General features: G+C 43.7%; 1 protein-coding gene across 2 annotated transcripts in view; it reads left to right on the top strand.

The window, feature by feature from the left end:
* The window catches only part of PACS1 (phosphofurin acidic cluster sorting protein 1), a 146,151-nt gene that overhangs the window by 32,775 nt on the left and 88,652 nt on the right, over positions 1 to 24,724 (top strand). The window contains exon 1 of one of the 2 annotated variants that reach the window (XM_043926363.1): positions 18,501 to 18,721. The exons of the other annotated variant lie outside the window; for it this stretch is intronic. Coding sequence (XP_043782298.1) covers positions 18,708 to 18,721 — 14 coding nt within the window. The 5' untranslated portion in view covers positions 18,501 to 18,707. Of the gene's footprint in view, positions 1 to 18,500; positions 18,722 to 24,724 lie in introns of those variants that run through there. 2 annotated transcript variants of the gene reach the window in all.

Genomic DNA, 24,724 nt, shown 5'->3' with positions numbered 1-24,724 from the left:
GTGGTCAAAGTATTGGAGTTTCAGCTTCAACATCAGTCCTTCCAGTGAGCTGATCTCCTTTAGGATGGACTGATTGGATCTCCTTGCAGTCCAAAGGACTCTCAAGAGTCTCAAGACTCTGATATTTTAGCTGACATTTACTGAACTAAACTAACCGTGTCCCAGATTGCGTGCTGTGTGTAGGACATACCGTTTCCTTGCCGTCGTTGAAGCCCAAGGCTCAGCAGAGGAGACGGAGCAGACTGACGAGTACTATGAGGATGCATATAGGTGTCAGGGAAAGCGTCCTTGAGAAGCTCTCTTATAATATTCTTGCACACCTGTCAATAAATACCTGTGGTTACAGCACCATAGCATATAATGTAATAATACGGTAACAGTTCACACATATGGTAACAAGGGCAGCTCTTTCCAACTCTAGCCTAAATCCTCTTCCTCATCTTTCCCTGGCTTTAGTCCTCCAGCCTCTCTCCCCAGCCTTTACCTCCCCAACATATTCCCCTGTTATTATAATAATCAATGACTTTTCTTCTCATTCTCTGTTGAAAGTTACTGATTTTTTTTTTCCTGTTTCCTTTTCCTTAACAAGTTGAGTTGAACATTCAGCTCTCTGTTCTCATCTCATAGCTTTCTGCAGAGGCAGTTCCTGGTGCTTAGTGAGAACTGTTCCCATCAGAGCCTCCTGTTTGCCATGAATAAAGGCCGAAGGAGATTGTCAGCCAACATTATTGCCCAGTTTATAAGATGGCAATTACTGACGCAGCATTTTGTGAGGTTCTTTCTATACAAATGGCACAAGTGATTTGACAAGTTATGACTCCAGAGAATTCCATACACTGTAAGCCAACATTTCGTTTTCCTTTTCAAGGGGATACACATGCCATTAAATTAAGTTTGTTTCGCCTGCCATGCATTTTGAGCTGAGCTGGCTTTCCTGCCTCTGCCTAGTGCGTTTATGAGAGAGTCACCAATTTCTCTAAGAGCATGGCCATCGAGGGAGCAGCCTCATTCGGCCTCAGTCTCATTAATGCTTCTTGGTCTTGAAATAATAAAAAAGCTCTTATCACTTATTGCTTCCTGACCCTGTGATCAACCACCGAAGCTCCTACCAAACACCTCCTGATTTTCACGGCCTGCCTTTAGTGCATCGCATACTCTGTAAGATACTCGGAAGCTGATAGATATTCTCTGTGGTCCTTCTCTTTCCTGTCGGTTCTGTCCCCACATCTTTGTGTATGATGTTTCTGGTCCCAGACGGGTCACCTTCTGACTCGTTAAGCTGAACTTATCTTCAACAGCTTTTATGATTGTGTAGTAGAGGCTTTTCAAAAAGGTTTTAAATCTCGTTCTCTCTTGTTTCTTTCCCTACTATCCTTTCCTTTTATCTTTCTAGTCCAGTTTTCCTTGTCCATTTGTCCATCTGTCCTCTCTCCCTCTACCTGACACTTGTTGAACATTTGCTAGGTAATTGTTGTTGTGGAACTTTCTTGGTCCTCCTGACTGTAGCCGTGGCCTTCACATACTTTTTTTTTGTCTCTGTAACCCATTTTCCTTTTCCATCCTCTCATGGAATATTTTCTGATACTCTGACAGCTGTCGCTTGTAATTAGTGAAGTTAATTTCTTCAGCAGATGATTCTCTTTTCTCTGTTATTAGCTTTCAGATTTTACTGGCCTTGTTTTGTAAATAGGTCTATCACAAAGGCTATTATACAAACAGGGAAGTACATGTGATTTTCTCTTTGTTCTTTCTCATTATTTAACTGACTCATGGTACCTTCATCAATGGAGAAACTGTCAAATAGAAATTCAGTGTGAGCCACACATGTATTAAAAAAAAACTTTATTGAGATGTGATTTACATACTGTACAATTCACTTTATTTAAAGTGTATTGGTTTTTAGTATATTCACAGAGACATGCATACTTTAAAATTTTACAATAGCCACATGAGAAAAGGAAAAAGAAACAGATGAAATTAACTTTAATAATGATCTTATTTAACCCACTGTATCTAAAGTAAATATGATCAATAAAAAAGAACTTCTGCTGTTTCAGTTATTAAATTTAAAATTCATCTAAGTTAAATAGAAAGTTTAAATATCATCTCTTAGTTGAACTAGCTACATTTTAAATGCTCAGCAACCACCTGTGGTCACTGGCTATGACCACATTGGATCACGGAACTCTCGGACAGTCTTGTTGTAAGATGGTCCTGCCTTAGGCAACTGTGATATTTATCAAAAACGCACACTTTCTGACTGTTTGGTGGGGAACCTGTTTTGGAACATGAACCAAAGTTACTTGGCTGACACAGCTGAGCAACAGTATGTTTTATTTGCTGTTGGACGGTGAGAGGATGGAAGATGCAGAACAGAGTCTTTTCCAACATGACTTCAAGAGGATGCAAGAGTTGGCAAAAAATTTCGCTCAGTCAGTAGCTTTCCCATTCATACATTTTCATCCTCATACATAGATGTGCTTAGTTGACATTAAGCACCTCTTATTTCTCAGAAATAACTGTAATTTTGTCTTTCGTATCTAGTTTGTCCCATGAAGCTTTTTGGTGTTTTCAAGGAGCAAATAAACATATAGTGTTCTCTTTTTCCAGCCTTCTAATCTGCTATCTCCTACATGTTTTACTTTTTCCTACAGATTCTTTCTGGATCAGTCAATTTAGTTGCTCACTCGTGTCCGACTCTTTGCAACCCCATGGCCTGCAGCGTGTCAGGCCTCCCTGTCCATCACCAACTCCCAAAGCTTGCTCAAACTCATGTCCATCCAGTTGGTGATGCCATCCAACCATCTCATCCTCTGTCATCCCCTTCTTTTCCTGCCTTCAATCCTTTCCAGCATCAGGGTCTTTTCCAGTGAGTCAGTTCTTCGCATCAGGTGGCCAAAGTGTTGGACTTTCAGCATCAGTCCTTCCAATGAATATTCAGGACTGATTTCCTTTAGGATGGACTGGTTGGATCTCCTTGCTGTCCAAGGGACTCTCAAGAGTCTTTCTCCAACACCACAGTTCAAAAGCATCAGTTCTTTTCAGCTTTCTTTATAGTCCAGTTCTCACATCCATACGTGACTACTGGAAAAACCATAGCTTTGACTAGACAGGCCTTTGTTGGCAAAGTTAATGATTCTTTACTACCAAGTTAAAAATCATGAAACAATTTGAAAGTATGAGAAGTGGCAATAACTTCAAGTGCCCCAAGATGTTAGTCTGGTATAAGTTACTGTCATTTGAATACTTGGAGCTAGCTGTATTGACTCTAAAAGTCTGGCAGTTCCTCAAAAGATTAAACACAGTTTAACCATCGGACCCAGCAGTTCTACTCTTAGTTGGTATTGGTGCTGAGTCACTAAGTCATGTCCGACTCTCTGCGACCCCATGGACTGTATAGCCTGCCAGGCTCCTCTGTCCTTTTGATTTCCCAGGCAAGAATACTGGAGTGGGTTGCCATTTTCTTCCCCAAGCGTTTACGCCTAGATATATACTTAAAAGAAATGAAAACACACGTTCTTACAAAAACTTATACGTGAAGGTTCATAGCAGTGTTACTCATGACAGCTAAAAAGTAAAAACAACCTACCTACTGATGGGTGGATGAGTAAAATGTGGTGTAGAATGTTATTCAGCAATAAAAGAGTATGAAGTACTGACCCATACTATAGCATGGGTGAACTTTGAAGATATTATGCTAAGGGAAAGACAACTATCACGTGCTAAGTCTATTTGTATAAGATGTCTGGAATAGGAAAATCCATAGAAACAGAAGGAAGATCAGTGGTTGCCTAGAGCCCAGAGCTTGTGGGATTGAAAGAAACTGGGGAGTGACTGCTAATGATCATGAGTCCAGTGTTTCTTTTGAGGATGACGAGAATGTTCTAGAATGGATTGTGGTGATCGTTGTACAGCTCTGTGAATGCACGAACAACAATTGAGTTGTACACCTAAGTGGATGAATTATATAGCGTGCAAGTTATATCTCAAAACAAATTTTTTTTAAAAGTGCTGACAAGCAAGAGTTCTCAGCAAATTGTCAGTCAGTGGTGGTTCTTGTACTCTCCACACTGGTTTTACCTTCTTTCCTTTCTTTATTCCCCCTTAGGTTCCAAAAAAAAGCTAAAAGCCTTCTGGTCTTTCTTCTTTTTTTTCACTATTTATTTATCTGGCTGTGCCAGGTTTTAGGTGTAGCGCGTGAACTGTTTAGTTGTGGCATGCAGGATCTAGTTCTCTGACCAGGAATTGAACCCTGGCCCCCTGCATTGGGAGCACAGAGTTTTACCCACTGGACCACCAAGGAAGTCCAAAAAAATCTTTTTTAATTGAGGTGATGTTGGTTTATAACTTTATGTAAGTTGCATCGTGTACAACATGTGTATTTCTACTTCTGTGCACACTATAGCGTGCTCACTGCCAAAAACTTGGTTTCCGTTTGACACCAAACAGTTGACCAGCTTTACCAATTTCACCCTTCCCCCTACCCCACTGCCTTCCCCTCTGGTAACCACTGCTTTGTTCTCTGTATCTACATATTTGTTTTTGTTTCATTTGGTTTGTTGATTTATTTTATATGTTTTTTTATATTTATATTTTATAAAAATGTTTATATTTTTATATTGTTTTTTGTATTTTATATTGTTGTTTATATTTATATGTGAATAAAATCATATGGTTTTTGTCTTTCTGATTTATTTCAGTTAGCATAATTCCCTCAAGGTTCATCTATGCTGTTGCAAATGGCAAGATTTCATTTTTCTTATAGCTGAATAATATTCCATTGTGTATATGGAACCATATGTGTGTGTGTGTTACTTGCCACATCTTCTTTATCCATTCATCTGTTGACGGGCACTTAGGTTGCTTCCATATCTTGGCTGTAACAAATAGTCCTACAGTGGACGTGCGAGTACTGCTTTCTTTTCAAATTAGTGTTTTCATGTTCTTTGGATAAATACACAGAAATGTAATTGCTGGATCATATGGTAGCTCTCGTTGTAATTTTTTTAGGAATCCCCATCCTGTTTTCCATATTGGCTGCACCATTTTGCGTTCCCACCAGCAGGGTGTGAAGTTCCTGTATCAGTCTTCTTAAGCTCAATCTCAGTGCTTTCCTGACCGGTCCTACCAACCACATTTAGAATTTTTCATATGTAACTTTATTATTATCCTTCCATAAATTTATGTCTTGTAGAGCTCCTTACACACTGAGACACCGTAGAGAGGAAATATTGGGGTCAGGGTTTAACCAGGGGCTGAGTTAAGTGCACTTTGCAGTATTCTGTCATTTAACCTTTACAGTGACCCTGTGCGTACGCAGCTAATGAGCAGCAGAGATGGGATCTGAACCGAGGTCTGTTTGACTCTGAAGTCCAGGTCCTTAGCAGCTGTGCTAGTCTGTCTTCTTGTAACCCCCATAGCTGTAGGCCCAGAGGTGTAGTCCATGTGATACATTTTTGCTGATGAACTGTTGTATATTCTGATACTTCTCCTACCTTTTTCCGGAAATACTCCAAGAAATACATGCAGGTGTGTATCACTGGGTGTCTTGTAGTATAGTTCAGAAACTGCCTGCTGCAAACACAAAATGTCCTTGAAATCTTATGTTTAATCCTGCAAAACTGTGTAAATCCAGCACTTTAGACTTTATATGTGTGTGTTCGAATATAAAATTCATCCCTCCCTATCCACTCACCCCCAGTTCCCAGTAAAATTGTTCTTGGAGTCCTGATCACCAAGTGTGGTCCTGGAGCTCTGGGGTAGGTGTCTACTGCTTTCAGAAGCACAGTTGTATAATCCCGTTCTCAGTTTCACGAATCCACTCTTCATTAAGAGTATATCCAGCCCTGACTTCTCGTAACTTCAAACTCGTATATCCAAGTGCCTATTTGACATCTGCATTTGGACGTTTAGTCAGTATCACAACTTCACTCTGGTGGCAATGTTTGGACCACAGGGAAAGCAAAGAAAGCATCTTGAGGATCTACAGGCTAGACTAGACTAGACTAGGACTCCTGATTCTCCCTGCAAGTCTAGACCTCTTCCTCCAGGTTTCCCCGTCTCAGTGCGTGGTCCTGTCATCCACCTAGTTGCCTAAGCCAAGCACCTAGCAATTATCCTAGATTCCTCTTTTTTTTATTCCTACTATATCTAATCCATTAGCAAGAGTTACTTATCTACTTTTAAGATATCTTGGCACCATCACCATCTCTCCTGTTTTCTCTGCTTTCCGTGTTGTCCAAGCCATCCCCACCACCTGTTTTGTGCAGTAGCTGCCTAACTGATCTGCTTCTCCTCTTTCCCTTAACAGTTCTTCTCTACGCAGCCAGGGTGATGTTTTTAAAATGCAAACCTGATTATTTTTCTCCCCTGCTAACACCATCCAATGAAACCTAGACTTCTTGGCCTATAAAGGTTATTTGATTGGCCTCTGCGAACCTCTCCAGCGTCACCTCTTACCCCTGTTCACTGCATTTCTATCACATTGGCCTTTCTGTGATTCCTTGACCAGGAGAGGTTCAGTCTGTCTTTAGGAATTTTGCACTTGCAGCGCTCTCTCTCTGGGATGCCTTGATCTCAGGTAGTCACGTGGCCACCTCCTTGGTGTCATTCAGGTCTCAGCTCAGGTAGGTCTTCCCTGGCTGCCGGGTCTGAACTAGACATACGGGCCTCCAGCTGCTTTTTGAATATGTTACTTTTAGCTTTTTCTATTACACATCCTGTCTGAAGTTATCTTTTTTACATTTATACCGTTCTCCTTCTGCAACCCTTCCCCCCAAAAAAGATTGTAAATTTTGCCGAGGAGGGATTAGTCTGTTTTGTTCATTACTGTGTCCTTGGTGCCTGAACAGTTCCTGGAAACAGTAGGTCTTTAATATATGTTTTCCCGTTACACATAGGGCCAATATAAGAGTGGGACTGGTGGTGAGCTGAGAGTAGATGGCAGTGCTGAAGCAGAAAATGAAAGGAGTCAAAAGCTTCTGGTGCCTATGTGTTCATCAGATTTAGTCATACTGATTCAAAACTGGCAACAACCTGAATGTCCATCAACAAACGAATGGATAAACAAATTGTGGTCCATGCGGTACAGTATTACTTGGCCTTAAAAAGGAATGAAGGGACTTCCCTAGTGGCCCAGCGGTTTAGAGTCTGTATTTCTAACACAGAGGGTACAGGTTCAGACCCTGGTTGGAGAACTAAGATCGCACATGCGGTGTGGCACAACCAGAAAAGGAAGAAAGGGAACATCACTTCCTTCGGGAATCAATTGATGGAATGACTCAGATACAAGAAAAGAAAGAGTCTGTATACTGCATAAAGAATGTGATTTCAAAGATACCTACAGAGTATATTCAAGGTAGCATGGTTTCAATAAAGCATGATAAACACCTTAAAAAAAAGGAGTGAAGTACTGATCTATGATGCAATATGGATGAACCTCAGCGTCTTAACCACTGGACCACCAGGGAAGTCCTAGCAAAGCACTTTTTAAGTTGCAGTGCTGTTGTTTATTTTCAGGTATGCTGTTGGAACTTGCCATCAAGGCTAGTCAGGTTTCAGTAACGGGACAAGTATTTGCAATGGAAGTATGGCTGTTTTACAAATCAACCAGAAAGGAAAATGCAGCTCGTCTGGCTTGACAGGAAGATGTAAGAAGTATACGTTTTAAACTCTCAGTTCTTTTAGATACGATGACTTGTGTGTACTTTGATCATAGTGTAGGCTTACCACTTCAGAAATCTTGTTCTTAATGTTTATGATTCATCTTGTTTGTATCAATATAGTAGCTGAACTAAAACCTGTTTTGAAGCGTGGCAGATAGAAGACGGTCCAATGATCACACTCTTGCTCTGACATTAATAAATAGGTTTTCATCTTTGTTTTTCTTCTCTTTGATTCATAGAATCATCTAGCCCTTTTTCCATACTAAGATTTTAAAAAAATATACAACAGCATGTGAATGATGTGAGAAATTTCCCCAAACTCCTTCACTTCTCTTCCCCTCCCTAGACAAGCTATCCTGAGTATTTTAAGTACCAGTATTTGCACAGGCTCATTTAAATGTTTTATATAAGCAGAATCACTGTGAGTTGTTTAGCTTGCCCTTTTCCTGTGACAAAGGTGTCTTGGAGATTTTTCTGTTTCTGTACTTAGAGGTCTTTCTCATTCTTTTTCATGGCTATGTAGTAGTCCATGAAATTGACAAAATACAGTTTATTTAACTAATCCCACTAAATGAATATTTAGTTGATTTCCAGTTTTCACTTTAGCAATCAGTGAAGTTAGATGAATGTAAATAATTTGTGTTTTTAGGATTCAGTTATATAATTATCTATACAGCATATTCTAAAAAAGCTTATTGGTACCTCACTGAGGTTGTAAAGTTGGAATGACACTGTTTGAAGACCTTTACTTTGAAAGAAAAGGTTGAAAATAAATTTTCTGTGCTCGTGGGCTTTATTCATCGTTGTGTTTTCAGGGCTTTCTCTTGAAGTGTGATTATAAAGCGAGAGCACTGTGAGTAGTTACAGAATTATATTACAGTTTTTATTGGGCCAGTTTGAAAGAAGAGTGTATCTCTCAGGATCAGAACAGTACCAGAGATCAGCAGTTGGTTAGAATGGTTGCTCTAGGTTAGTATTTTCTCACTGAGCTGGAGTCAAGCCTATGTGAAAAATGTTTCTCTCTCTCTCCCTTTTTTTCAACTTGAAATCCTGTTAACACACGTCATTACCATGGAACTTTCTGTCATTGATGACCAGCTGTTGCTGGTTTCCGGGCACTTGAAATATTATTTATAAAAACAACCCCCCCCCCCCCCAAAAAACACACACACAAAAAAACAAACCCACAAAAAAAAAAAAACCCTATTTCTTCCCATTTCCTTTCTCTGTACATAGGAAGATGCACATACATGGATAATTCTGATGTTTAAGGAGATTTAGAAGGTTATATTTTAAGCAGATGGGTTTGAGTGTCTCAGAAGCCTCCTGATACAAGCGTATTTCCTCCACTCTGTCTTCGGGCCAGCTGTGGGTGCGGGGAGCGGGCTGATATTTGCCTGGCCACCTAAGAAGAGCCCAGACTGCCTTCCATGAGGTGTTGACAGCCCTGCAGTTGTGAAACATCCAAGGACACGGTTTCTGTCCTATTAACTGACCTTGATGTCAACCTCCTCTTCCCACCCCACCTTTCTTTTTCAGGTTTCTGGTTGGCTTTTCTGATTCATTAGCACACTACAGAGTGAAGGCATTGCAGTTGGTGGAAGTTATTGCATTTCTCTGAAGCTTTGAGCTCTGAGCTTCCTTTATTTTAGGACTTTGTGAGACAGTGTAGGCAGCCTGTCACGGCTGAGGGTTTACATTCCTGTTAACCTTTTAATTTACAGTGAATAAGATGAATTAGTAACAAAACATTTCCTCTCTTTAAGAGTTGCCTTGGCAAGAAGTTGGAACTCTAGAACCCTGTTGCAAAGGAGTGTGGCTGTTGTGAATGAGCTGTCTCTTACCGTCACTGTGCCGTTAGGTGTTAATACACTTCAGCCGGAAAGAGGCTGAAGGCCAGGCAGCAGAAGCTGCAGAGGACGAGGGTAGAGCACAGGGAGAGTGGGTCAGCAGGAGAACTGACCCGTGGATTTTGTTCACTGACTAACCTGGGGGCCTTTGACTTCTCCACCGCACATCCTTTCTTTGCCCTCAGTCAATAGATATTAAGTTTATTGTAGATGCATGAGGTTGCGTTTATAAAAGGTTTCCAGTGCTGCTAAGAAGGTATGAATAAATATGAAGTGTTGTGTGTTCTAGGGCTTCCCTGGTGGCTCAGCAGTAAAGAATCTGCCAGCAAAGCAGGAGACTCAGGTTCGATCCCTGGATTGGGAAGATCCCCTGGAGAAGGAAATAGCAATCCACTACAGTATTCTTGCCTGGGAAATCCCATGGCCAGAGGAGCCTGGTGGGCTATAGTCCATGGGGTCCAAAAGAATCAGACACAACTGAGCACGCATGGACACATGACATTGTATATTCTCTTGCTTAACGATGACAAATCCTAGAACTGCCTCCGATTCCTCTTAGAATATAGCTCCTAGGAGACAAGAGGTTTGTTTACAAATTTGACATATTTTTCTTGGGCCTCTGTTATATACCAGGCATTTTGTAGGTTTTGGAAATACAGTGGTTAACAAAATAGATGAACTCCCCTGCCCTCATGGAAACGAGATTGTAGTTGGGAAGACATCTACCAGATGAGAGAATGCAAGTCAGATCCCTGCCCGTGTGTTAGCTGGTGACAAGCGCTAGCAGAAAAAATGAAGGGGGAAAGGAGACAGGAAGTGTCAGGGAGAGGTCCTGTGGGCTGATTACGATAACCCGCTTCCTTTTTAAACTATGCAGACGGTTTTATGTATTCAAAACCATTGTTCTGAGAAAGGAGCTGCTGGCTTCTCTGGACTGCCAGAGGAACCCACAGCACAGAGAAAGTTAATGACCCAGCACAAGGCCATCCGTCCAGCCACGGGTGATTGGAGCTGTTTATCTCTCTTTTATGCTTTTTGTGATAATGACGCAGTAGACTTTCCCGTGTTGATGTTCACATTGCATCTGGTAACTGTGGCTTCTCAGGTTTTCTTTAAACCATCTGAAGCCATCATTCATTTTGGGGGCTAGTGTTCCAGGGACAGTAATTTTTTCATCTATGTTATGCAGACCCCCAGGGCACCCCAAGCCTTTCTGGAGACTCAGTGGTCATTTTAAATTGATGCTTGGACCTTTTTCATCCAGATTCGTCTAAACAAGTTAGTCAGATGCCTGGCTTGAGGGGAGGTATGAGTATAAAGAATAGATGGAGGGGCTGGTGCATATTTATGGGCCATAAACAACAGAGATTGTTAACAGATGCGAAAAGTAGGTAAACCACTGACTTAACTCCTTAGGTGTATGTCATGGAACCGCAGTCAAGACCTTGTGCTGGTGTCTGTGTTTATATGAAAATAAGAATTTCTGAGCTTATTCCTCTTCTATTTTCCTTCTCACCCTTCCCTCCAGGTTTTTTTTTTTTTTTTTTTTTTAGCATCTATGTTGGCTGGTTTAGTCACTAAGTTGTGCCCCACTCTTGGGACCCTATGGACTACAGCCTGCCAGGCTCCTCTGTCCATGGGGTTGGCTAGGAATATAGATGTAAATGAGACAAAAACATACACAGATGATTGACTGGATATGTTATGGTAAGTGTTAGGATAGAGATAGGCCCAAGTTTCAGTGAGAACTCAAAACTGGGACACTTCCCCCAAGTAGGAGTGGAGGAGGGTCCACGAAGGCCTCCCGAGTCAGCAGCTCCGGCACTGAGTCAAGAAAAAGGCTGCAGGACTCCCCTGATGGCCCAGTGGTTGAGAATTCGCCTGCCAGCGCAGGGGACATGGGTTCGATTCCTGCTCCTGGAGGATTCCACGTGCCATGGAGCAGCCGAGCATGGGCACCACAACTACTGAAGTTACCCACGCCTAGAGCCCGTGCTCCACAAGAGAAGCCTAGAGCCCGTGCTCCACAAGAGAAGCCCCGAAGTGAGAAGCCCTCGCACTGCCATCAGAGAGTAGCCCCCACTTGCCACAACTAGAGAAAGCCCTTGTGCATCAGTGAAGACCCAGCACAGCCAAAAATAGCTAACTAACTAAATAAATAAATAATTTTTTTTAGAAAAAGAAAGTTAAAGGCCGTAGCCTTGCTCTGTGGCTCACTACTTTTCCTTTGATCTCTTCTGACTTTATCTACATTGGTTTAACGCAGGTTCAGCTGATGCCCTCTGGTCCACTACCTGTTCTTCTATAGCCCCAAAGCTGTAGTTTTTTAAGTAGCTGGAAAAAAATCAGAAGAGCAATAATATTTTGTGGTATGTGAAAATGATATGAAATTCAGCTCTTTGAGTCCACATGTTAAACTTTATTGGAACATCGCCAGGCTCATTTGTTTATTGTCTGTGTTTGCTTTTTTTTTCCCCCCACTAACATGCTTTAAGGCCCTATTGAAAGGCGGGAGGCGGCAGAGATGATGGTAGTGAAATGGAACGCATGAAAGCCTGTTATCTTCTGCTTGCTGATTGCAAGTAATGCACAGGAAGTGTTTGAGGCGCCTCTTGTCCTGTCTCCCACCAAAACATGATGCACCCACGGCTCTGTGCATAGTGACAAGCATTTACATGTGTCATTCTTGTTTTGTCTCTTTTGAATTTAGTTATGGGGACATTTTTTAGTATTCTCAGAAGGAGAGTATCTGGTATGAGTCAAAATGACTGTAGACTGTGCTCACCTCAGGTGGGAGATCTGGGCCAGAGGGCCTCAGGAAAGTCCTTTACTGTCCCTGCGGGTCTCTTTCAATGACAGGGTTGGTTGGTGAGCAAACCAGATAACCTCCAGAAAAGGTTAACCTACCCTTCAGCCCAGAAAAGACGATGCTGCTTGGTGGAAGGAGCATGAAGGCCTGCAGCGGACAGACCTGTGTGCATCTTGGCCCTGTTACTTCCTTCCCAGGTGACCCTGAGCAGTTGATCTAAACTCTCTGTGCCTTAGTCAGCTCATCGGAAATTATGATCATAAGAATGACATGAGAGACTTCCTTGGTGGCCCAGTGGCTGACTCTGTGCTCCCAACACCGGGGGCCCAGGTTCCATCCCTGGTCAGGGAACTAGATCCCACATGCCACAGCTAAGGATCCCGCATGCTGCAACTAAAGAAGAGATCCAGTATGCCACGACTAAGACCCAGCACAGCCAAATAAATAAATAAATATTTAAACAACAAAAAAGGAAGGAAGTGATCGCGTGTTCTAAAAACTCCTGGCACTAATAAATGTTTAATCTGGTGTAACCATGATAATTATTTTCAGTCTGTGAACTCTTACTACATATCATGAGACATTTTAAAACAGCAGCGATCTCCCAGCAGTTTGTTGTAATGATTTATTAATAGCCCGTCAACTGTGACTTGGTACGTTTGCATTTTTGCTGATAACGGGCTTCCAAAACACTTGAGTTCTTTGAACCAAGACTTTCCCTAACTGGGAAAAGTTTCTGCTTATGTTTTAACTGGAATTGGCACGTAGAGTGTTACCTCTTGCCTTGTAAACACATTCAGCGATTATTTCATTTTACTGTGCAAATGATAGTAGAGAAAAGATAATTTGTGTTGTTTCACCTTTCCTCTGCCTTAGCCGCTTTCTTTCCTTTCCACCCATTCTCAATAACTGAACTGTTTAATTAATAATTTTAATTCTCCTAGGAAGGTTAGTTTTATTTTATTTTATTTTAATATTTATTTTAATTTATTTATTTGGCTGCACTGGGTCTTAGTTGTGGCATGCGGGATCTTCATTGCAGCATGCAGGAAATTTTAATTTCAGCATGTGGGATCTAGTTCCCTGACCAGGCATCAAACCCAGGCCCCTTGCATTGGGAACCTCGAAGTCTTAACCACTGGACCACCAGGGAAGTCCCATATTTTTGTTTTTTATTATTTATTTATTTACTTGGCTGCATGGGGTCTTAGTGGCGGGACATGAGATCTTTAGTTATGGCATGTGGGATCTGATTCTCCAACCAGGGATGGAACCTGGGCCCTGCATTGTGAGCATGGAGTCCCAACCGCTGGACCACCAGGGAAGTCCCCAGGAGGATTAGTTTTGATGAGGAGACTTAGACTGAGACAGTCTTGTGTTTTCTTTGCATAATTTTTGATGATTTTAGAGGTAACATAATTTTTGAGACAGAGTTGGATTGTCAGTTGTCAGGATACTGCATTTTCTGTCTTTGAATAATTCTCATTTGATCATCATCTTAAAAAGTCTAGTGAATGCTAGTTATTTAGCACTTAATACTTTATTAATATTTCAGATCCTTTATTTTTAGCAATCTCAATGTATGAAATATTTGTGTTTATGATTTGCTTAATGACAAAGATACGGGATTTCTTAAATAGCCAGCTTTCCTAGTTGGATCATGATAATTAGTTAAATTACCTACAACTATGTAAGATCATATCAGTGCATAGTAAGCTAGACAAGGATTAGACCGTGGCTAAGAGTCTAAGGGCTTTGGGGTCCTATAACACAGCTGCGAGTCAGAGCCTGGCTTTGCCGTTTGCCAGCAAGTGTGATCTTCCCTCCTGGTGGGAGTAATGATCCTAAGGGCAGTTGGAAGATGCAGTGACATTACAAATCTGAGGTGCTTGGCGTGGTGAGCGCTTCCTTATATCTGTTGTTACTGGATTATTTTAGGGACCTATACAACGGATTGCTCTCTCTGAATGTAGAACTGAATCTTCCTGTCTTTCAGGCTTCGTTTAATCAGTCTGATCTCAGACTCCAGCCATAGTGAGCTTGTGGGGCAGTTCCCCTAAAATTCCATGGCTCGATCTTCTCTAAATGTATACCTGCCCAGAGCACCCTTCTCCTGTATCCCTTTTCTCCTAATTTCCTTAACTTTCAGGGCTCAGTTTCCAGGATTCTCTTCCACGAGCCCTCCCCCCACCCCAACCCTCTTGTGCTTTTGCTGGGCCCCGTGCGCACCTCTCTGCCTCTCACGTTGAGTTGTAAAGAACGGTTCATCTGCAGTCTGTCAGACTGTGAGCCTCTTAAGGGCAAGGCATTCTGCTCAGCTTTATAAAAAATATTTGTTTATTTGGCTGAGCCGGGCCTTAGCTGTGGCACGCTGGATCTTCACTGCGCCATGCAGGGTCTAGTTCCCTGACCAGGGATCGAACCCAGGCCCCCAGCATTGGGAGCTCAGAGTCTTAACTACTGGACCACCAGGAAAGTCCCTCTGCTCAGCTTTGGCAATGCTGTGTGGCAGCACAGGATCAACCTATCTTCCGGGCAGGTACATCCTGTACATTTGGAGAAGACAAATATTTAAATAATCAGGAGGGTACACAGGCCTTCAGTAGAGCATTGCATGCAGTGGAGTGTAACGGGAGCTTTGAACCTTGTCTGGACACATCAAAGACGCCTTTTTCTAAGGAAGTGATGTTGGTTCAAGTTAGAACCTGAAAGATATTTAGGAAGTTAGGGAGGGGAAAACAGGGGAGTTCCGGGTGGAGAAAACTGCATGTGCGGGGTCACTTTGAGCCAGTTACTTAGCTTCTCTGTGCTTTAGTTTTCTCATTTGTAACATGGAAGTAGTGTGACTACCTCAGAGGATTGTCGTCCATATAAATACTGTGTTTAAAGTTGTCTTCTAATGAGTATTTCTGAAATGAAGCACGATCAGTTCCTACAGGGCAGTTTCCTGGTCCAAGTTTGTTTATTGAATTGCTAAACATGTGGAATCACTTACTGTATTTTTCCTGGTAACCTTGCTCTTGACCTGTCCCAAAGCCTCTCTCTTGTTTTAATGACAAGGACGGGGGTATTTTGTTTTGCTTTCTTGTGTGTTTGTGTTAATTATAGAGATCCAGTTCTGCCTTTCATTACTGCACACAGCTCATGCTGTGGCAAACCTTTTAGGTCAATAAGTGTTATCGGGTGGAATGCTTTCACCTTCAAGGAAAACAAAAGCCAACTCAGTGACTTAAACACCCAGGCACTGTTTCAGATAACAAAGAGTCTGGAGGTAGGGTGACTCCAAAGCGGGTTAATTCAGCAGCTGGGGATCCATGTTCATTTTTCTTCCTGCCTTGCCATCCCCAGAACACTGGCTTGTCCTGGCTGCTTCCCCTGGTCTCAGGTGGAATGTCGCCACTCCAGGTGTCACAGATGTGTTATTGACCAAGATTCCTGGCCTTCCCCAGTCAATAGAAATTGATGAGAGGCTAGACAAGAAATTCAGGCAAGATGTTACTTTATTGGGGCCCCTGCTGCAGCGCGAGGGTGTGAGAACAAGTAACAGGCTCCAGTGCTTGTTTACTCCCCGAGGGGGGACGAGTTTGTTCCTTTTATGGGGTGAGGGTAGGGGTGTGTCCAGGGGTCTGGTCCAGGGTGCCTTCAGTGTTTGGCCCACCCCTTAGGTGGTGCTCTGCGCAGAGGGCATGCCCAGTACCCTGCTTTTGCTCCTGGCCCTTCAGAAGTGACTGATGCTGAAGTTGAAGTTCCAGTACTTTGGCCACAGTGCAAAGAGCCAACCCACTGGAAAAGACACTGATGGTAGGAAAGATTGAAGGCAAAGAAGAAGGGGGCAGAAGAGGATGAGGTGGTTGGATGGCCTCACTAACTCAGTGGACATGAGTTGGAGTAAACTCTGGGAGATAGTGAAGGACAGGGGAGCCTGGCGTGCTGTAGTCCATGGGGTCGTCAAGAGTCAGACACGACTGAGCAACTGATCAACAACTTCAGAAGTGGCCGTTGGGGTCTTTGTATCTTGTCCAGAATTTGCCCCAACTGGGCATGCACGTGGTAATTTTTAGTCCCATACAGTTTCTTTCTTTTTTATTTATTTATTTATTTTTTAGTCCCATACAGTTTCTTTATATTTTGTTGCTGGAGGAGAGGTGTGTCTGGGTGCCGGCACTGCAGCGAAAGGGTCCCAGGGCCCACCCTGTCTCAGATAGACCCCAGAATGTCCAGCTGAGGAAGAGGCTCTCTGTTTTTCCTGGTGTCTCTCTCTCTTTATCATGAGTCTTTCAGGTTGTTTCCACCTTTTGGCTGTGGGGAGTAAAGCTGCTGGGAGAAAGGAAATCAAAACCTAGGCAGGTTGATCTGCCAGCTTCACCCAGCCGGCCCCTTCGAGACAAGTGGCGGTGGCCCGCCTGGGGAAAGCACCAGACCAGGAGGGAGAGTTCCTTGTTTGGGCTTGACTTTGCCCTTGACTGCTAGTAATCAGGGTGTTTCCTTCTCTTGAAACACATCAGTTAGTCACCGACAAGGTTCCCAGCAGAACACTTTAGCTGGAAACAGACTCGCGACCGACCGACAGGTAATCCCTGACCAAGTAAATCCCAGTGGAACCAGAAAACTGGGTCTCGCTTTCCTTAATTGGAGCCTGACTTCAGATCAGATATTGAACTGAAAAGAAAAGCATTCGCCATTAGAAAAAGAATTTAAATTACTGGTCTGTCCATATTTAGAATTTCTTGCAAATCGTTTCCACTGTATGTAACACTGAAATCCTTTGTGGTTGTCTGCCGCCAGAATGAATCTTTGACCCGGCAACTTTAAATGTGTGTGACACCGTTGGGAATTTTGAGAATTCTTAATTTAATCTGTGCTGGTCCAGAGGTGGGGGCCGGGATGAGGGAGCGCGCGATCCTTTTGTGTTGAAGGTTATGCTGTTTGTCAGCAGAGGCCTGTGCTTCTGTAGCTTGGGTTAGGAGACAGTAGGTGCTGGCACAAGAAATATCAAACTCTAACCTTTATTTCTGGAGGCAGTAAAGAGGCAGCCAAGCCCGGAGGTGAGTAGGAGGTGACGGGCAGCGCAGGCCCTGGAGCTGCTGGTGTCGCGTTGTGCTGCTGGTGGCTGAGGGCATTCTCAGAGTGGAGAGAGAGAGAGACCCCCGTCCTCCTGCCAGGGGCCCCGACTTCCTCTGCAGGGCTCCCTAAAGGCAGGCCTCGCCGCTGGACTGCGGTGAGGCTGGAGTGTAAAGTGCTTGCCTCTTCCCCAGCCCAAATTTCTCAGGTTCTTTCTTTATTATTTTTTAAATTAATTAGCTAATTAATTAGTTTTACTTATTTTTGGTTGCACCGAGTCTTCACTGCTGCGAGGGCTTTCTCTCGTTGTGATGGACGGGCTTCTCACTGTGGTGACTTCTCTTGTTGCAGAACACAGGCTCTAGGCACATGGGCTTCAGTAGTTGATGCTCTTGGGCTCTAGAGAGCGGGCTCAGTAGTTGCGGCTGAGGGGCTTGGTTGCTCCGTGGCACGTGGGATCTTCCTGGACCGGGGATAGAACCCGTGTCCCCTGCATTGGCAGGCGGATTCTTATCCACTGGACCACCAGGGATGTCTTCATGGGTAATGTTAATTGCCTAATTAATGAACTGATTTCATGTTCTCTTTTGTGAAAGCTTAGTTCATGTCAGGTGGTGCTAGTGGTAAAGAAATCTGCCTGCCAGTGCAGGAGATGCAAGAGATGTGGGTTTGATCCTGGGTCAGGAGGATCCTTTGGAGAAGGAAATGGCAATCTACTCCAGTTTTTTCGCCTGTAAAATCCCACGGACAGAGGAGCCTGACGGGCTACTGTCCATGGGGTCACAGAGAGTCAGAAAACACACACACACAGTTCTTGTCAAGAAGGGACTTGTCCTGATGAAGAGAGCAGGAAGGTCACTGGACCGGGCCCTCTGGTTCCTTGTCTAGACAGCGTCCACGGCTCTCCTCCCCTCACAGACTTGGATTGTTCAGAGTCACGTACCTCCCTGAAGGGAAGGAGGAGGCATTAAAGCAGAAACACACACAACTCAGCAGGTTTCTCTGAACGACCAGTGATCACTGAGTTCTTGCTGACCCTCCCACTGATTCACTCTTTATGTTTCTTCTCTGTGCCTCTGTTTTCTGGTTGGTAAAATGTGGATGTTGCTGACTCTGGAGGAAAGTTGTGAAGAGCTAATGAAAGAGGCTGGACCTCACCAGGGGTAGAGAAGGGCCTTTGCTTGGAGAAGTGCACGGCGGTCACCCTTGCCTGGGGTGCAGAGCCGTCTGTGTTGGGATGGAGGAGGGGCCCAAGACTGCCCCCCCACCCCGCCTCGGGGAGCTGAGACATGCGCAGAAGCTGGACGCGGCAGTGTGCGCCCCATGTATGGCTTCAAGTAAGTGATTCATGGATACGCTGGGTGGGACGTCTTCAGTGTTTGAGATGGTGACTCAAATCCTACTTTTCCTTCCTTAGGGACACCACAGCCCAGAATCAGGCTGTTAAATGGGGGTTGATGTCCTATACTTTGTTACACTTTTCTAGATGAAATGAGTCTTATAAACAATCATAAATGCTTTTTTTTTTCCATTGGTGGAGGTAAAGACTATGTTTTTCAATAAGTGAGACAAAGAGCATGTGGAACATGATACATCTCCTGACAGAGGTCTGGGACACCACCTGTAACATTGCCTTGCCGACTCTTAACAGAACCAGAACTTGTTTAAACCTCTAAATCTTACTGTAGTTTTTTTTTTTTTTTTCTTACTGTAGTTTTATAGGGACTACAAGGGACAGAAAGATGGGAAATTGTTTTTAGGGATGCAGTCAGCAAATTCCAAACCACAGGTGATTTATAGGACAAACCCATTTCTTCAACAAATAAACGGTAATGAGGGGAAGAAAGGATGGAGGGGACACCTGTAGATAAACAGAGACTTAAGAAGGTGATTGAACCAATAATGACTATGGTGCTGATTCTGCCAAGCATAATGAAGGAAAACATGTGAGACAATCTGGAAAATGCTGGTACAGATTAATTTATGGTGTTAAGAAGTTATTGTTGTGCTCGGGCCTGGTGCACTGGGAAGACCCAGAGGAATCGGGTGGAGAGGGAGGTGGGAGGGGGGATCGGGATGGGGAATACGTGTAAATCTATGGCTGATTCATATCAATGTATGACAAAACCCACTGAAATGTTGTGAAGTAATTAGCCTCCAACTAATTAAAAAAAAAAAGAAGTTATTGTTAATTGTTTTAAGTGTGGAAATGGTATTATGGATATGTTTTAAATGAGTATCCTTTAGAGATGTGTACTGAAGGCAAAAGGAGAAGGGTGCGGCAGAGGACAAGATGGTTAAACAGTTTCACTGAGTCATTGGACATGAATTTGAGCAAACTAGGGGAGATAGGAGAGGACAGAGGAGCTTGGTGTGTTGCATTCCATGGGGTCACAAAAAGTCAGACATGACTTAGTGACTGAACAATCACAATTGAAGTATTTACATATGAAGAAAAATAAAGTCTGGGATTTGCTTCAAAATAATCCACTAAGGGCTGTGGGCAGGAGTAGAAATGAGACAGGATTGGTCGTGCATTAAAAACTGTTGAAGCTGAGTGTTGGGTAAATCGCATTCATGAGACTGTTCTACCCTGTGTGCGGTTTGAAATTTTCTAAATAGTAAATAAAACTTTTAATATTACCCTTCAAACTGTTCATTTAAAATGGGAGTATTTTGGGAATTCCTTCACCATCCAGTGGTTAGTGCTTGAAGCTTTCACTGCCTTCACCTGAGTACAATCCGTGGTTGGGGAACTAAGATCCCCCAAGCCATGTGGCGCAGTCAAAAAAAAGAAATAAAATGGGTGCATTTTATTGTATGTAAATATAATATAATATATATGTATGTAAATTACACCGTAATCAAGTTGATTTAAAAAATAATTTAAAATGGGTAAGAAAAGTTTTCATGTTTTGTTCATATCATGTCAAACAGTAATTTCAGAGGTTGATGCTACCTGACCCCCCAGGAGTGGGAGTGATCTGACTTGTGCTGTATCTCCCACCACCCCCAACTTAAAATGAACTTTTATCATTTGCATTTCTGATGTTGCTCTAGCATCTCTTTGACTTGAATTCTGTGATAGGTTTGTTCATGTGTCTGCCGTCCAAATGGACGTTCCTTTTGACGCTAGAATAAGTGATGCCAGGAAGGACCTGTAGCCATCGCCAATGATAATCATTGAACATTCATTTAGCTACATTATCGCAGCCAAGAAAGTTCAATTGAGTTCTAATTTTTATTTATTTTTCATGCAATCTGCCAAGCAGCAAACTGGTCAGCTAGTCCGCGTTGAGCATATTCTTTGCTCCAGGCACTGTGCTGAGTTCTGGTTTTACAAGGGTGAATGTGCTCTGACTCTCGGGGTGGGAAGATGGTCGTGGATGCATGTAATTTCAGTGGTGTGACGAGGGCCGTGGTGATAAAGGTGGGTGCAGGACACCGCGGGGGCTCCATTTACATTGTGCCCTGGTGCCCTGCCCACCTCCCTCCCTCTCAGCTCCCTTCCTCCCCTGTTAAGTCAGATGAGTCAACCGGCAAAATGTCAGGCAGATTGGGAAAGGCAGCTGGAACAGAAGGAACACTCCTTTTGCCTTGTGAAACTTGTTACTTTTTTCTTTTAGATCTCAAATGCAGAGCTGAATTTATCATACTACATTGTGTTGACATTGTAGGATCCTTCTGGGGTTATTAATGTCATGGTTGTCATTTACCATCATCTCTTCTCCTATTCCGGTCCCCTATTCCTGTTAATTTCTTCTCTGATGCCTTTCATATTTACCCTTGGATATGTTTATATCCTTGTATGACGTTCTTTGTAAATTTATCTTAAGTGATACTATATCCCATTTCTCATTTGGACCCTCTTTTCACTTAAAACTATGATTTTAAGTTCTCTCCATGTTGTTGCATTTGTGTTGCATTTGGCTCCTTTACTGTATTTTATCACTAGCATCTACCTCGTTTTATTTCTCTGCTTCCTCCTAGAGATGGATGCTTAGCTTGTTCTCCAGCTTCCTACACTACGAGCAGTGCTCTGATGAAAGGCATCACACGTGTCTTCTTAGGGACTTGAACAAGAGTTTCTCCAGCTGAATACCAACAAGCCTGTTAGTCCCCTGAGTTCACTCACACTTAACTTCACGAAGCATGAAGTTAAACTGCTAAGCATGACTGTTCCCTTTCTATTCATACCACACAGTGCAACACTCAAGATCTGATTGTCAGACTTTTGTCAGTTGATGGATGTAGCATGTTATTTTGTTTGATTTTGGCTTTTTAAATTATTTATTTATTTGGCTGCTCGGGGATCTTAGTTGCAGTATGTATGATCTAGTTCCCTGAACAGGGATTGAACCCAGGCCCCCTGCGTTGGGAGCACACATCTTAGCCATTGGGCCACCAGGGAAGTCCCCTGTTGTCTTCATTCCTGTTCCTCTTATTGCTAAGTGAGGACAGGGATCTCAGTGTGTACTACAAGAATACATAAAGGTGTTTCCCTTTTATGAATGACTTGGTCGTATCATTTTCCCATTTTTCCGGTGAAGTTCCTCATAGGTTCTAGGTTTTAATCCTTTAAGTGAAAGTGTTAGTTGCTCAGTCATGTCTGACTCCCTGCGACCCCAGGGACTGTAGCCTGCCAGGCTCCTCTGTCAGTGTCCAGGCAAGAATACTCTTCCCAACGCAGGGGTCGAACCCAGGTCTCCCACATTGCAGGCGGATTCTTTACTGTCTGAGCCACTAGGGAAGCCCAAGAATACTGAAGTGGGTAGCCTATCCCTTCTCCAGGGGATCTTCCCGACCCAGGAATCAAACCAGGGTCTCCTGCATTGCAGTGAATTCTTAACCATCTGATCTACCAGGGAAGCCCCTATGAATGACCTGGTCATATCCTTTTCCCATTTTTCCAGTGAAGTTCCTCATAGGTTCTAGGTTTTAATCCTGAAAGTGAAAGTGTTAGTTGCTCCGTCCTGTCTGACTCTTTGCAACCCCAGGGACTATAACCTGCCAGGCTCCTTTGTCCATGGAATTCTACAGGCAAGAATACTGGAGTGGGTAGCCAGTCCCTTCTCCAGGGGATCTTCTCGACCCAGGGATCGAACGGGTCTCCCGCGTTGCAGGCAGATTCTTTACTGTCTGAGCCATGCTGAGTTAGTTATTAAACATGCAACTGTCATCTCCTGGCCTGATCCATCCCATCTGTAAACTTTGTTCATAGTATCCTTTATTCAGCAGAAATCCTGTATTTCTGATACCTTAAGAAGCCCTTTCCTATCCTCAGGTCACTAAGAAACTATCCTATATTTTCTTCTAATTAGAAGAAACACATTAGGTTTATATGTGTCTCTTAAATTTGCATCTTCAGTTTGGTTGTTTCATCTCTAAATTTGTGTACCCGCTGCCTCCCTCATAGCTCCATCTGAATATCTTACAGATATCTCAAGCTTTTTGCTCTTTCATACTGTTCATGGGGTTGTCAAGGCAAGAATGCTGAAGTGGTTTGCCATTCCCTTCTCCAGTGAAAGTTGGACCATAAAGAAGGCTGAGTGCCAAAGAATTGATGCTTTCAAACTGTGGTGGTAGAGAAGACTCTTGAGAGTCCCTTGAACAGTAAGGAGATCAAACCAGTCCATCCTAAAGGAAATCAACCCTGAATATTCATTGGAAGGAACGATGGTGAAGCTCCTATACTTTGGCTACCTGATGCGAAGAGTGGACTCATTGGAAAAGACCTCGACTCTGGGAAAGATTAAGGGCTGGAGGAGAAGGGGGCAACAAAGGATGAGATGGTTGGATGGCGTCACCAACTCAATGGACATGCGTTTGAACAGACTCAGGAAGATGGTGAAGGACAGGGAAGCCTGGTGTGCTGCGGTCCACGGGGCCGCAAAGAGTTGGGCACAACTGAGCAACTGAACAGCAACATTTCAAACTGAAAATTGCTAAAACAGATCTCTTTATTTTATCCCTTTCCCATTAAAAAATAACAACAATGAACTCTCACAGTCTTTATTCATCTAAGGAATATGAATGGATGGTACCACCATCCACCCTGCTACTTAAGCCGACAACCTCGGAGGCCTCTCTGCTGCTCTCCTTTCCCATGTTCCCCCCCTCCAATCCATCAGCAAGTCCTGTACCATCCAGCTGCAGAAGATATCTGCAAATCTGTCACTGTCTCTTCAGCTCCACCCACCCCTGCCCTAGGCCATGTCTGGACCATCATCTGTCTTCTGGGTGCCGGCCATGGCCTCCCTGCTTTCAGGGTGGCCTCCCTCCAGTTCTTGAGCAGCCAGAGGAGCCTCTCCCAAACACTGGGCAGAGCTCAGCACTTCCCTGTTTAAAAAACCTCTGATCCTTTCCAATCAGAATAAAACACAGACTCTGTTTATGTAGCCTCAGGACCAACACAACCTCTCTGTGTATCCATCTAACCTCCTCCCTTGTTCTGCTCCAGCCAGACAGGTCTGCCCTTTGTTGCACTCTGAGCCTTTTTCTTCCTCGGGGCATTTGCATGTGATTGTCTTCTGGAATGTTCTGCCACTCGGCTATTTGCATGTCTGATTCTTGTCTGAGTTCTCAGCCTTTCCTAATGGTTCAGTCTGAATTAGGACACTCGCCCCAGTCTTCTGTCTCTGTCTTGTAGTCATTGTTGCTCTCTGACTGCGTGTTGTCTCTCGGGTACGTTCATAACCCCACTCCCTCACCCCGCTTTACAGCCAGCTTTCCGAGACTAGGGTGCCGAAGCCTGTGTCCTTCGTGGTTATACTGGAGTTTGCAGCCATCCTCCAGATTTGCTGGCAGTTAGGAGGTCTGTTTCGAATGAATGAGTGGGCCTTCAAGGCGGTGTCTCTTGCAGCGGAGAGTCCCGTCGGTATGCTGCCGGCTGGAGGAGCTGCTCTTGGCTTCTCAGGGAGAGGCAGGCAGCTGTTATTTCAGAGCGCCTGCGATTACGGATCTGGCCCTGCCACTTACTGGTTTTGAGGCCTTGGGCAAGTCACTTATCTTCGCTAGATGTGTTCTGTCATTTATGGAGCAGAGATAACAATGCATATCTTGTTGGTGCTCATGCTCAGTCACTTCAGTTATGTCGAATTCTGTGACCCTATGGGCCATAGCCCGCTAGGCTCCTCTGTCCTTGGAATTCTCTAGACAGGAATACTGGAGTGGGTTGCCATGCCCTCTGTCAGGGAATCATCCCAACGCAGGGATCGAACCTGCGTCTCTTAGGTCTCCTGCTTTGGCAGGCGGGTTCTTTCCCACTAGTGCCACCTGGGAGTTCGGTGAGGAATAAATGAAATAACATGAAAACACCTAGCAGGCACCCGGCAATGTGT

Source organism: Cervus elaphus, chromosome 2 (assembly GCF_910594005.1).
Source record: "Cervus elaphus chromosome 2, mCerEla1.1, whole genome shotgun sequence".
In the NCBI taxonomy this organism is placed as follows: Eukaryota; Metazoa; Chordata; class Mammalia; order Artiodactyla; family Cervidae; genus Cervus; species Cervus elaphus.
Note: the sequence above shows the minus strand (reverse complement) of the source record. Positions and strands in the feature narration are given on the sequence as shown.